Source organism: Salvelinus sp. IW2-2015, linkage group LG4q.1:29 (genome assembly GCF_002910315.2).
Source record: "Salvelinus sp. IW2-2015 linkage group LG4q.1:29, ASM291031v2, whole genome shotgun sequence".
Lineage (NCBI taxonomy): Eukaryota > Metazoa > Chordata > Actinopteri > Salmoniformes > Salmonidae > Salvelinus > Salvelinus sp. IW2-2015.
The window spans coordinates 72,274,198-72,288,436 of NC_036842.1; the positions used below are offsets into that span (position 1 = coordinate 72,274,198).

Consider the following 14,239-nt stretch of genomic DNA (forward strand, 5'->3'; position numbering starts at 1 on the left):
ACACAAGGTAGAGACGTTAACGTCACCTTCCGGACAATCACTGGTACGGCTGATTAGCTGTCCAAAGTAAAGTATCTCGAAAAGCAAATTTAAGTGGGACTATTCCACTACTCTTCTCGAAATACCGTGGTACGCTACTCTCATCACCCCACTGTGAACCATCCACACACCATCGATCTTCAAAGAATCATCTTTCAGAGCGAGTGGAAGTAGAGTGAGCTCTGTAGTTCTGTTCAGGACTACATGACGGGTCGCCGGATGCCAACGGGTCGCCGTTGCTTTTACACCTGCATTGCTTGCTGTTTTGGGGTTTTAGGCTAGATTTCTGAACAGCACTTTGTTACATCAGCTGATGTAAGAAGAGCTTTCTAAATACATTTGATTGATTGATTGATGCTGGGTGACGGCAGAGGAGAGCAACAGTAAAAGACGGGTGGGGACACCATTTGGACAATCAGTGCCTTACAAGCGCACCGCAAAAAAGGCCCTACACCCTTTCCAAGAACGCCTGGCTCTGACAGAAATTCACAAAGAACCAAGACATTTACACATAAATACATTCAWGATTTCTTACTCCAAACGGGTGGCGGTTTCTAAATGTACCAAAGTATTATGTCTATGTCACTTTCTACCCACTCCCCTCTCCATCTCTTTTGTAACAAGCCGCCATATTGTGTCAGTCCACTAGGGACCTGTTTCAAATGTATTAAGTATGTATGTTTATCCTGTGTTACCATTTAGTTAGCTAGTAAATAAATAATTAAACCAATTTGTGTAGTTATGAATCATAAGTAAAGCTGGGTTTTTTGCAGATGCAGGAGGTTACGACTGTTCAGAATGATGATATGATACGAGGTTATGATTAATACGCTGACTGTTTATGGAGATAATAGGTAAAGACCTTTAGAGTTTAATTTGGGAGATGGTAACTCTTTAAAGAACTGCTCTGGTGGTGCCCCAATTCCTAATGAGTTAAGTGTTACATGATTCATTTAATCGGGAAACAATTAAACGTAGTTAGTTGATTAGATAAAAAACAGTCATCAGATTAATGAAACAACACAGCCAACAAGTGCTCAGCATATGTGGGAACTCCTTCAAGACTGTTGGAAAAGCATTCCTCATGAAGCTGGTTGACAGAATGCCAAGAGTGTACAAAGCTGTCATCAAGGCAAAGGATGGCTACTTTGAAGGAAAGAAAATATAAAATGTATTTTCATTTGTTTAACAKAATTTTTTGGTTACTAGAGTTGAAGTCGGAAGTTTACATACACTTAGGTTGGAGTCATTAAAACTCGTTTTTCAACCACTCCACAAATTTCTTGTTAACAAACTATAGTTTTTGCAAGTCGGTTTGGACATCTACTTCGTGCATGACACAAGTCATTTTAACAACTATTGTTTACAGATAGATTATTTCACTTATAATTCACTGTATCACAATTCCAGTGGGTCAGAAGTTAACACACACTCGTTGACTGTGCCTTTAAACAGCTTGGAAAATTCCAGAAAAAGATGTCATGGCTTTAGAAGCTTCTGATAGGCTAATTGACATAATTTGAGTCAATTGGAGGTGTACCTGTGGATGTATGTCAAGGCCTACCTTCAAACTCAGTGCCTCTTTGCTTGACATCATGGGAAAATCAAAAGATATCAGCCAAGATCTCAGAAAAAAAATTGTAGACCTCCACAAGTCTGGTTCATCCTTGGGAGCAATTTCCAAATGCCTGAAGGTACCACGTTCATCTGTACAAACAATAGTACGCAAGTATAAACACCATGGGACCACGCAGCCATCATACCGCTCAGGAAGGAGACGCATTCTGTCTCCTAGAGATGAACGTACTTGGTGCGAAAAGTGCAAATCAATTCCAGAACAACAGCAAAGGACCTTGTGAAGATGCTGGAGGAAACAGGTACAAAAGTACCTATATCCACAGTAAAACAAGTCCAATATCGACATAACCTGAAAGGTCGCTCAACAGGAAGAAGCCACTGCTCCAAAACCACCATAAAAAGCCAGACTACGGTTTGCAAATGCACATTGTGACAAAAATCGTACTTTTGGAGAAATGCCTTCTGGTTTGATGAAACAAAAATAGAACTGTTAGGCCATAATGACCATTGTTATGTTTGGAGGAAAAAGGGGGAGGCTTGCAAACCGAAGAACACCATCCCAACCGTGAAGCACAGGGTGGCAGCATCATGTTGTGGGGGTGCTTTGCTGCAGGAGAGACTGGTGCACTTCACAAAATAGATAGCATCATGAGGAAGGAATTATGTGGATATATTGAAGCAACATCTCAAGACAATAGTCAGGAAGTTAAAGCTTGGTCGCAAATGGGTCATCCAAATGGACAATGACCCCAAGCATACTTCCAAAATTGTGGTCAAAATGGCTTAAGGACAACAACGTCAAGGTATTGGAGTGGCCATCACAAAGCCCTGACCTCAATCCCATAGAACATTTGTGGGCAGAACTGAAAAAGCGTGTGCGAGCAAGGAGGCCTTCAAACCTGACTCAGTTACACCAGCTCTGTCAGGAGGAATGGGCCAAAATTCACCCAACTTATTGTGGGAAGCTTGTGGAAGGCTACCCAAAACGTTTGACCCAAGTTAAACAATTAATAGGCAATGCTACCAAATACTAACTGAGTGTATGTAAACTTCTGACCCACTGGGAATGTGATGAAATAAATAAAAGTTGAAATAAATAATTATCTTTACTATTATTCTGACATTTCACATWCTTAAAATAAAGTGGTGATCCTAACTGACCTAAGACTGGGAATTTTTACTAGGATTAAATGTCAGYAATTGTGAAAAACTGAGTGTATTTGGCTAAGGTGTATGTAAACTTCCGACTTCAACTGTACATGATTCCATATGTGTTATTTCATAGTTTTGATGTCTTCACTGTTATTCTACAACGTAGAAAATAGTAAAAATAAAGAAAAACCCTTGAATGACTAAGTGTGTCCAAACTTTTGACTGGTACTGAATATATCTCCCTCAATTACCTCAAATCTCTACATATCGACTCAGTACTGGTACCCAGTGTACATAGCAAAGTTAACATTACTCATTGTGTATTTAATATTACTTTTATTATTTTGTGCTATTACTTTTCTATTATTTCTGTATTTTCTGTCTTTCTGCATTGTTGGGAAGTTCCCGTAAGTAAGCATTTCACTGTTAGTCTACATCTGTTGTTTACAAAGCGTGTGACAATTTTTGTATCATTTTTTGATACCTTTACACCCCTCACAGGTGAGAGCATTATAGTGATACCCGGATGCCTTGTCCCCACACACCACACACAGCTCCTCCCCTTTGACACTGCCTGTGTGGGATGTGTGCCGGGTCCTATTGCACACCGCAGGCACTATGGTGGACGCCTCTTCCATTTCAGCATTATAAGTGCCCTCTAGGGGTCCTTTCCTCAGTTGATACATCCCTGTGGGTGAGTACCACTCATCGCTGTTGTACTGGGGGTAGTAGTTCTGACTGGAGTAGTATGGCGGGGAGGACATGGTGGGCTCCACAGAGGGGTATTGCATGCTGGGATAGCTGGTGAAGGGTAAGACTTCCTGGTGCTGGAGCAGAGGGCTACCTTGTTCTGACAGAATATCTGTAAGGAGAAAAGAAAGAGGCATAGATTAAATGATAGTATCACTGAATAGAAGTGTGCAATAAACTGATGATTTTAATGATGTAAAGTTTTTATAGCCAATAAAAAGTCAGCATTTTCTCAGCATGGATCAGATAACCACAATAGCTACACATTTCCAAAGCCAATTAGTCCTGTATTTTCCCAAGCATAGTGAGTCACAACAAAACCATTTATCTGATCGGACAAAAAACACTTCCCAGCAGAAGCTACAGTGGTATTAGATAGTGACTTAATTAGAGTATTTGAACGTTAACATAACAGGGGATAGTAATCTACACAGTCACATATAAACCCAGCAAAACTTAAAGGTAGACTCAGTGATATGATGTAGATGCAAAAAGTAAACAGCATAGTGGGTCAATATCTGCAACAACTAAGAACGTTGAAGCGCGAGGCTCAACTTCTCCACTGTTTTGGTGTGCTGGCTACCACACTGTAACAGCATGAAGCTAACCCATGCACATGTGCATATAATGTGTGTGACTGTGTAAGAGCAAAGTCTTGCATGTAGCTCATCTCAATATCTGTGGCAACATCATTTCGCTGAGTCTACCTTTAACCTCACGCTCTCACAGAACACTGCCATAACAGACTGAAAGGACAGCTTGGGCTAACTAACTACTTCCAAAGAGATATAGTACTTTTTAACCTTTATTTACTGTAACTAAGTCAGTTAAGAACAAATTATTATTTACAATGACGGCCTAGGAACAGTTGGTTAACCACTGGGCTACCTGTCAGCCCTGTACTTACTGCATATATCTATACTTATATTTCTACTTATATTATACATATTTCTATATTTCAGAAATGCTTTATCTTTTTTTAAATTTMTTAAATTTTTTAAAATAAATTTTATCCCATTTTCTGCCCAATTTTCGTGGTATCCAATCGCTAGTAATTACTATCTTGTCTCATCGCTACAACTCCCGTACGGGCTCGGGAGAGACGAAGGTCGAAAGCCATGCGTCCTCCGAAGCACAACCCAACCAAGCCGCACTGCTTCTTAACACAGCGCGCCTCCAACCCGGAAGCCAGCCGCACCAATGTGTCGGAGGAAACACCGTGTACCTGGCCCCCTTGGTTAGCMCGCACTGCGCCCGGCCCGCCACAGGAGTCGCTGGAGCGCGATGAGACAAGGATATCCCTACCGGCCAAACCCTCCCTAACCCGGACGACGCTATGCCAATTGTGCGTCGCCCCACGGACCTCCCGGTCGCGGCCGGCTGCGACAGAGCCTGGGCGCAAACCCAGAGACTCTGGTGGCGCAGCTAGCACTGCGATGCAGTGCCCTAGACCACTGCGCCACCCGGGAGGCAGAAATGCTTTATCATCAGGTTTATCTACTCTGTCATAAAATATAATAATTCTATTCCTATTTTGTCAACGTGAACCCTTGGTTAGACCACCCTAGCATTTGAACCATTTTGATACCATAATTTCATTTTTATTCATTAAAATACATTAAGGTAAAAATACATACTGGGCAACAACAAAAAACAGCTGGAATGTAGCCGTACAGTTTTAGAGTGTTGAGTTAATCCAAACTCATCTGATAACACACATAACCCAACTGACGCAACACGATCGACAGGCGTGAGACACTGACCTCCTGAAGGTTTGATCTGGACCATGGCCATCTCAGGGTGACCCAGAGCACCCAGAATAAAAACCTCCCCTTTCTCTGTCTCTCTCTCTCTGTCTCTCTCTCTGTCTCTATGTCTGTCTGTCTCTCTCCCTCCCTCCCTCTCTCTCTCTCTCTCTCTCTGTCTCTCTCTCTGTCTCTCTCTCTGTCTGTCTATCTCTCTCCCTCCCTCTCTCTCTTTCTTTCTGTGACCAACTGAAAAGTAATCCCCCTCTACGGCTCTACTCTTACCGTTACTTCTTCTACTTCAGCATAACTGCCTCTATTGTCTTCGGGAAAGGAAATTCTCAATTAAAATGCTGGTTCAATAGTCCTAAAACAGAACAGTTTTGTGCTTGCTTGAGGACTGACTCAGGAATGACAAAGGGGAGCAAAGGTTTTCATGGTTACTTATTAACTTGACATTCACATTTCTGCCCATCAATAACGTAGTTGTTTTGGTAATGTGTAAAGTCACTTTCACATCTGGCCTGTGTGACTGGCTGCAACTGACTGAGAGGTAATGTGTGTCATAGGTGTCAACTGGATCGCCTGATCCCAGATCTGCATGTGCCAACTCCCCTATCATTGGCATGCCATATGCATATACTGTATATAATATGGTACACTGCATATTATGTATTGCATGACAAAAATAGTCAGAGGAGTTGGATGAAGCACATACAGTACTGATCTGGGACCAGGCTAGTCATTGGAGGTTGCTTACCAAAGAAGTGTGAGCTCTCAGACAGTGGGAATCCATCGTTGGGAGGGATCTGTAGTAGTCCCACCACATTGACGTCGTGGCCCACCCACTCATTCATTCACAAATCTGGTTGGACCTCAGCTCAGAACCTCAGCTCAGAGTAAAGATGGTGTGATTGGCCAAAACACAAGGAGGGAATTAAGAAGTAAGTTCTTTCCAGTCCAATCCTGTAAGAAAACTAAGATATACCCAGACATAATGTTAGTGTTAGTTTTGACATTTCGTTAAGCTACTTGGTGTTAAATACCTCACGGACAACTCTTTAGCCTTCAGAAAGTTTTCACAACCCTTGACTTTTTTCACGTTTTGATGTGTTACATACTGAATTTAAAATTGATTAAAATGAAAAAAAATTGTCACTGGCCTACATACAATACCCCATAATGTTTTTATGTTAATTACAAATGAAAAGCTGAAATGTCTTCAGTCAATAAGTATTCAACCCCTTTGTTATGGCAAGCCTAAATAAGTTCTGGAGTAAAAATGTAAGTCACATACTAAGTTGCTTGGACTCACTCTGTGTGTAATAATAGTGTTTAACATGATTTTTGAATGACWACTTCATCTCTGTACCCCACACATACAATTATCTGTAAGGTCCTTCAGTCGAGCAGTGATTTTCAAACACAGATTCAACCACAAAGACCAGGGATGTTTTCCAATGCCTCGCAAAGAAGGGCACCCATTCAAATAAAATAAAATAAAATTGTATTGGTTACATACACATGGTTAGCAGATGTTAATACGAGTGTAGCGAAATGCTTTTGCTTCTAGTTCCAACAGTGCAGTAACATCTAACAAGTAATCTAACCATTCCCAACAACTACCTAATACACACAAATCTAGCAAGTAATCTAACAATTCCCCAACAACTACCTAATACACACAAATCTTAAGGGATGACTGAGAATATGTACATATAAGTATATGGATGGGCGATGGCCGAGCGGCAAAGGCAAGGTGCAGTAGATGGTATAAAATACAGTATATACATGTGATATGAGTKATGTAAGATATGTAAACATTATTAAAGTGGCATTATTTAAAGTGGCATTGTTTAAAGTGACGAGTGATCCATTTATTAAAGTATCCAGTGATTGGGTCTCAATGTAGACAGCAGCCTCTCTGAGTTAGTGAAGGCTGTTTAGCAGTCTGATGGCCTTGAGATAGAAGCTGTTTCTCAATCTCTCGGTCCCAGCTTTGATGCACATTGGTAGATGGGTAAAAAAAGCAGAGATTGAATATCCCTTTGAGCATGGTGAAATTATGAATTACACTTTGGATGGTGTATCAGTACACCCAGTCACTACATAGATACAGGCGTCCTTCCTAACTCAGTTGCCGGAGAGGAAAGAAACCTCTCAGGGATTTCACCACGAGGCCAATGATGACTTTAAAACAGTCACAGAGTTTATTGGCTGTGATAGGAGAAYACTGAGGATGGAACAACAACATTATAGTTACTCCACAATACTAACCTGACAGAGTGAAAAGAAGGAAGCGTGTAAAAATACAAATATTCCAAAACATGTATCCTGTTTGCAATAAGGCACTAAAGTAATACTGCAAAACATTTGTCAAAGCAATTAACTTTTTGTCCTGAACACAAAGTGTTATGTTTGGGGCAAATCCAATACAAGATATTACTGAGTACCACTCTCCATATTTTCAAGCATAGGGGTGGCTGCATTATGCTATGGGTATGCTTGTCATCAGCACGGACTACGGAGTTGTTTTCTGATAAAAATAAACGGAATAGAGCTAAGCACAGGCAAAATCCTAGAGGGAAACCTGGTTCAGTCTGCTTTCCACCAGACACTGGGAGATTAATTCATCTTTCAGCAGGACAATAATCTGAAACACAAGGCCAAATCTACATTGGTGTTGCTTACCAAGAAGACAGTGCATGTGGCCGAGTTACAGTTGTGGCCGAGTTACAGTTTGGACTTAAATTTACTTGAAAATCTATGGCAAGACCTAAAAATGGTTGTCTAGCAATGATATACAAACCAATTTGACAGAGCTTGAAGAATTTTGAAAATAATAATGGGCAAATGTTGCACAATCCAGGTGTGGAAAGCTCTTAGAGACTTACCCAGAAAGACTCACAACTGAAATCACTGCCAAAGGTGCTTCTACAAAGTATTGACTCAAGGGTGTGAATACTTATGTAAATAAGATATTTCTGTATTTCATTTGCAAATATTTCTAAAAACACATTTTTACTTTGTCATTATGGGGTATTGTGTGTAGATGGGTGAGATTATTATTATTTTTAATACATTTTGAATTCAGGCTGTAACAACATAATGTGGAATAATTCAAGGGGTATGAATACTTTCTGAAGGCACTGTATACATTGGCAATGCATTATTCTACATTATGGTAATTATGATATTTGCAGATTTATGCAAATTTAACAATGGCCATACCTCTACAATTCTTATGAAGGAATGTAAATGGCTTAATTCATCCTATTAAAAGAAAGAAAGTCCTCACCTACCGCAAAAAAATTAAATGCATCCCTCCTCTGTGCTTACAGTATATGGGACCTCCCTCGCAACTCTCCCCAGTGCTACAATAGCCGTTACTTACCCCTTACCAGGGTAAGACAGTATTACCCTCTGACTGCCTCCTATCAATGTACAGTAATTAAGTCTCAGGTACTAAGTCTTTATACCAACACACCTGACAGGTCCTCTTTAAATACAGGCCAAGGTGAGGTGACACCCTGGGTGTGCCCCGTAGGAGGTGAAGGAGAGGGGTAAGACATGTGCTTATTGAAACTCTGGAAGGGACCATACAACACTAATGGGCTGGGCAAAGCTATCTTGGTTTATTAACAATGAAGTAGCCTACTGTGGTGGAGTACACTTGCCATCCACTTAAAGTGTTTACTGAACAGTAGTCTTAAAGTGTTTACTATACAGTAGTCTTAAAGTGTTTACTGAACAGTAGTCTTAAAGTGTTTACTATACAGTAGTCTTAAAGTGTTTACTGAACAGTAGTCTTAAAGTGTTTACTATACAGTAGTCTTGCGTTGCCAGACTTCCAAGTCTCTTGGCTACTGGAACGAACGAAAGCCGGAGGTTCCCAGTATTATAGTATTCTATTTCCTCAAAACACCTCATTGGATAATCCAATACTTATTGAATTACTGTGCTTGATAATGAACTGCTGAAAATAATGGTGCATAAAGCCAACATTTACTTTCTATAACAGGCTGTGTATAATACAATAGCATGCATTGTCAAATAATTTAATTTCAGTGTGTGTTTCGCTGGTTACATTTGGTAAGATTGGCTGCATAAAGCCACTGAAAATGTAATTTCCACAGGACCTTGTCTCGTGCCATGTCTTGTTTCCCTTTTGGTGTAACCATAACCACACTGAACCCTACTCAATTATTGCCMTTAGGTTACATTCTGTATTGGGAAAGGGGGATACCTAGTCAATTGCAAAACTGAATGCCTTCAACCGAAATGTGTCTTCCGCATTTAAGCCAACCCCTCTGAATGAGGTCTGTTCCTGTGCAGAACACAGGAGCTATTCTATTCCTCTATTATCACAGTAAAATAAACACAGTCCTTAAACTTTTCCATGGACTCCCTGAATCTATCACTGACTAGCAGCACCCATGGTGGCGTTAACTGACATCCGGCTGCAGTGAACAGAGAGGAGGTAAATCACCATGTGTACCAGGGGTTGGAACCGGTTCAGGGAACAGAACAGAAAACCAGAAAATAAATATATTTTTTGAGGAACTGAATCAGAACTGGTAACAAAAGTGATCTATACTTTCCACAAAAAATTGCAACAAAGCACCTATGCAAAGCCCTCACTCTATCACTCAGAAACTTATTCCAGTGTCTGCCTGCCAGCTGAAACTATTTGCCAGTGTGTGTGCATGTGTAGGCTACCTGCACATCCCCTTCCGAAGCATAGTCTAGTAAATAAAGTAAAATGTTATTTGTCACATGCTTCGTAAACAACAGGTGTAGACTAACAGATACATGTTACTTAAGGGCCCTTCCCAGCAATGCAGAGAAAAAAAGAGAAATAATTATACGAGCAATAAATACACAATGAGAGGTAATTGAGGTAGATACACTATATATACCAAAGTATGTGGATACCCCTTCAAATTAGTGGATTCGGCTATTTCAGCCACACCCGTTGCTGACAGGTGTATAAAATCGAGCACACAGCCATGTAATCTCCAGTGGTGTAAAGTACGTAAAAATACCTGAAAGTACTACTGAAGTAGTTTTTTGGGGTATATGTACTTTACTTTACTATTGATATTTTTAACAACTTTTACTTTTACTTCACTATGTTCCAAAAGAAAATTATGTACTTTTTACTCCATACATTTTCCCTGACACCCAAAAGTACTCGTTACATTTTGAATGCTTAGCAGGACAGGAAAATGGTCCAATTCACACACTTATCAAGAGAACATCCCTGGTCATCCCTACTGCCTCTGATCTGGCGGACTCACTGAACACACATGCTTCGTTTGCAAATGCTGTCTGAGTGTTGGAGCGTGCCCCTAAATAAAGCAAGAAAAAGATGCTGTCTGGTTTGCTTAATATAAGGACTTAAAATGATTTATAATTTTACATTTGATACTTATATTTTAGCAACTAGATTTACTTTTGATACTTAAGTATATTTAAATCCAAATACTTTTAGACTTTTACTCAAGTAGGATTTTACTGGGTGACTTTCACTTTTACTTGAGTAATTTTCTATGAAGGTATCTTTACTTTTACTCAAGTGGTGTAAAGCTTGCCGCCATTGGACTCTGGAGCAGTGAAAACGCGTTCTCCAGAGTAATGAATCACGCTCCACCATCTGGCAGTCCGACGGACGAATCTGGGCTTGGCGGATGCCAGGAGAATGCTACCTGCCCCAATGCATAGTGCCAACTGTAAAGTTTGATGGAGGAGGAATAATGGGCTGGGGCTGTTTTTCATGGTTCGGACTAGGCCCCTTAGTTCCAAGGAAGGGAAATCTTAATGCTACAGCATACAATGACATTGTAGATGATTCTGTGCTTCCAACTTTGTGGCAACAGTTTGGGGAAGACCTTCTTCGGGAGCGTCTGCACCCCCATCGCCTCTCTCCCTCCTTCGTTGGTTGTGGAATTGTTAGGTTAGATTACTTGTTGGTTATTACTGCATTGTCGGAACTAGAAGCACAAGCATTTTGCTACACTCGCATTAACATCTGCTAACCATGTGTATGTGACAAATAAAATTAGATTTGATTTGATTTGACTATGACAACTCATGTTGAGTATGTACTCAATCTAAATCTCCCAGGCACTCTCCAGCAGGGAATCTCCTTCCCCTTCTTGTGCCTCAGCATCCCTGGTCTCATCTGTCCATTGATTTCATCACTGATCTCCCCTCCTCTGATGATTTCACCACCATTTTGGTGGTTGTGGACAGATTCTCAAAATCATACCGTTTCATCCCTCTCTCTGGTCTCCCAACTGCTCTCCAGGTCGCAGAGGCACTGTTCCAGCAGGTCTTCCGGGCACTATGGCCTTCAGGAGGATATTGTCTCCGATCGTGGCCCCAAATTCACATCACGTGTATAGAAGTCTTTCAAGGAGAAGCTGGGGGTCACGGTCAGCCTCACTTCCGGGTACCAGCCTCAATCTAACGGGCAGGTGGAGAGGATGAACAAGGAGCTAGGGAGGGTCCTGAGGAGTCACTGCCAGGACCGGCAGGGTGAGTGGGCCCGATTCCTTCCTTGGGCTGAATACGCCCAGAATTCACTTCGTCACTCCTCTACCAGGCTGTCTCCCTTCCAATGCATCCTGGGGTACCAGCCGGCCCTGGCTCTGTGGACCCCGAGCCAGACCGACGCTCTTGCGGCGGACGAGTGGTTCCGGCATGCAGAGGAGGTTTGGGAAGCCTCCCACGTCCGGCTCCAATGCGCCGTCCACCAGAAGAAGAAGCAGGCAGACCGCCACCGCAATGAGGCTCCCGTGTTCCATCCTGGTGATCGCGTCTGGCTCTCCACCAGGAACCTCCCGCTCCGCCTGCCCTGCTGGAAACTGAGCCCCCGGTTTGTGGGGCCATTCAAAGTCCTCTGGAGGGTCAATGAGGTAACATACTGATTACAGCTCCCCACTAACTACCGGACCCTCTTTTCATGTTTCCCTCCTCAGGCTGGGGGTTCCTGGTCCCCTGGCTAATGCCGTCCCCCATGACACCCCTCCGCCTCCCTTGGATATCGATGGGAGTCCCGCCTATACCGTCAGATCACTCCTGGACGTCGTGGGGTCGGCTCCAGTACCTGGTGGACCGGGAGGGGTACAGTCCAGAGGAGCAGTGCTGGGTTCTGGTGGATGACATTCTAGATGACAACATCCTTAGAGAATTCCACCTTCGCCTTCTGGACCGACCTGCTCCATGCCCTCGGGACCATCCTCCTGGTCGGCGTCATCCTGCGGCTGGAGCGGCGTGTCGGCGCGGGTACTGTCACATCTGCTCCCCCTCTTCTGTGCTCAACGTCGCTAGTCTACTAACCACCGGTCCTGGCAACCCATCATTACGCACACCTGGCAACCTTCATTACACACTCCTGCGCCTCATCATCAGACACACCTGGACTTCATCACTTCCCTGATTAATCCCCCTTTATCTAGCACTTCATTGTATTCACCCCTCAGGCAGTATTGGTTATGTTATCTTGTCTGCCGTTTTGTATCGGTCTACGTTCGTTAATATTAAACTCACTAACTGCACTTGCTTCCTGACTCCTTGCGTCGACGTTACACTTATTCAAATAATGCATGCCATAACAAGATGCCAAGCTCCTCCTCAACCCTCTTTTGCTCTCTCCCCACAAGCAAAATTTCAGTGGCATCTTGCGCCCTACATTTATCTGTCCAATGCTTGTAAACAACTATAGCTTGCCTGCTCTATATCAAGCTGCTCTATCCGCACAGATTGGTGAAGTAATTTTATGTTGAGCTAAATGTATAAAATGTCAATTTCAGCGGTTTAAAAAGAAACAATATAAACTGGTACTTTTTGGGGGGTTCGAAACTGTTTTGTTCTGGTCAGAACAGTGGAACAGAARGAAGAAATCCATGGTTCTGTTAAGAATGACACGATTGGAAAATTATTTCAGTTCCAACCACTGATGTGAACCATTGGATTTATAAATCTTACCTGACATAGCTTTAATGAATTACTCAGGGCTAATTTCCCCAGAGATTAAACCGCAGCCCACAAGAAGATCCCAACGAAGGCGTCAAGGCCAGTTTGTCAGCCTACACAACGAATCAACCTATCCCTCTCACTAGTTATGAAAAGTCTATTTTTTTTTACAGCTCGCTATACGTGATACATGTTTAAGTTATCATTCATCCTTACCTTATTCCTCAGTGTGGATTTCCCCTGTGTAAATCCAGTCTAGTTCCAGCCTTCACCCTCTCTCTGATCTCCACGTAAAGTACAGAACCATCAATATTTGCTAATGAGCATCTGAATGTCTGCGGTTGTAGGAAGAGTATGTGTGACTGGCTGGGGTCATGGCGAAAGGGGACAGTGGTTATTAATTAAGCTGTCCATTCCTCTCCATGAACGCACTACCCCTCTTCCCCCTCCTCCCCCGCCTCCTCCTATCCCCAAAAGCCCTCCTCATCGAACCAAACGATGTGGTGGCCATGTCTGCTGCCTAACATAGAGATAACCAGACCAGCACACTCGCTCTGACACATGTCACAGACACACACACAATTAGTCACAGGAAGTAAGTCTTGGATGAGGCACAAGTGAATAAGTTGTAAGGCAAGGCATTCATTAGATACTGTAGTTCATGTTGTCCATAAATCATAACGAACACAAAAATTCTATGGTGCTGTGTTTAGAATGTAATAATTTACAGTAGTACCTTAACACAAGGCCTATAGGCAGACATACTGGAATTGCTCTCCTGGCTAGGCCACCTATTGTAAGGTGTGTTTATACAATATACTGTAGCGTAGATAAAGCACTCTAAGTTTTGATGGATTGCAGAAAAAGTTGCTAAAGCAAGAAAATATAAGGAAATAATAATTGTAGAGCTAAAGATTATTTTTTTTTTTGCGGGTAGACATGTCTCAATTCAGATAAGGGATCCTCTTCATAAAACATTGTTCAAGGGTGTCTTG

The 14,239-nt window shown here is 42.2% G+C and overlaps 1 protein-coding gene across 4 annotated transcripts in view; it reads right to left on the reverse strand.

Annotated features, from left to right (window-relative positions):
- The window catches only part of LOC111962494 (bile acid receptor), a 43,492-nt gene extending 29,861 nt beyond the window's left edge, over positions 1–13,631 (reverse strand). For 3 of the 4 annotated variants that reach the window (XM_023985620.2, XM_023985618.2, XM_023985616.2), the window contains exons 1-3: positions 13,461–13,631; positions 6,025–6,241; positions 3,254–3,631 (exon numbers count right to left, since the gene is read on the reverse strand). In XM_023985620.2, the coding sequence (XP_023841388.1) occupies positions 3,254–3,631; positions 6,025–6,121 (475 nt within the window). In that variant the 5' untranslated portion in view covers positions 6,122–6,241; positions 13,461–13,631. The other variant, XM_023985621.2, reaches the window with a different exon arrangement.
- Positions 13,632–14,239: the final 608 nt, after the last annotated feature.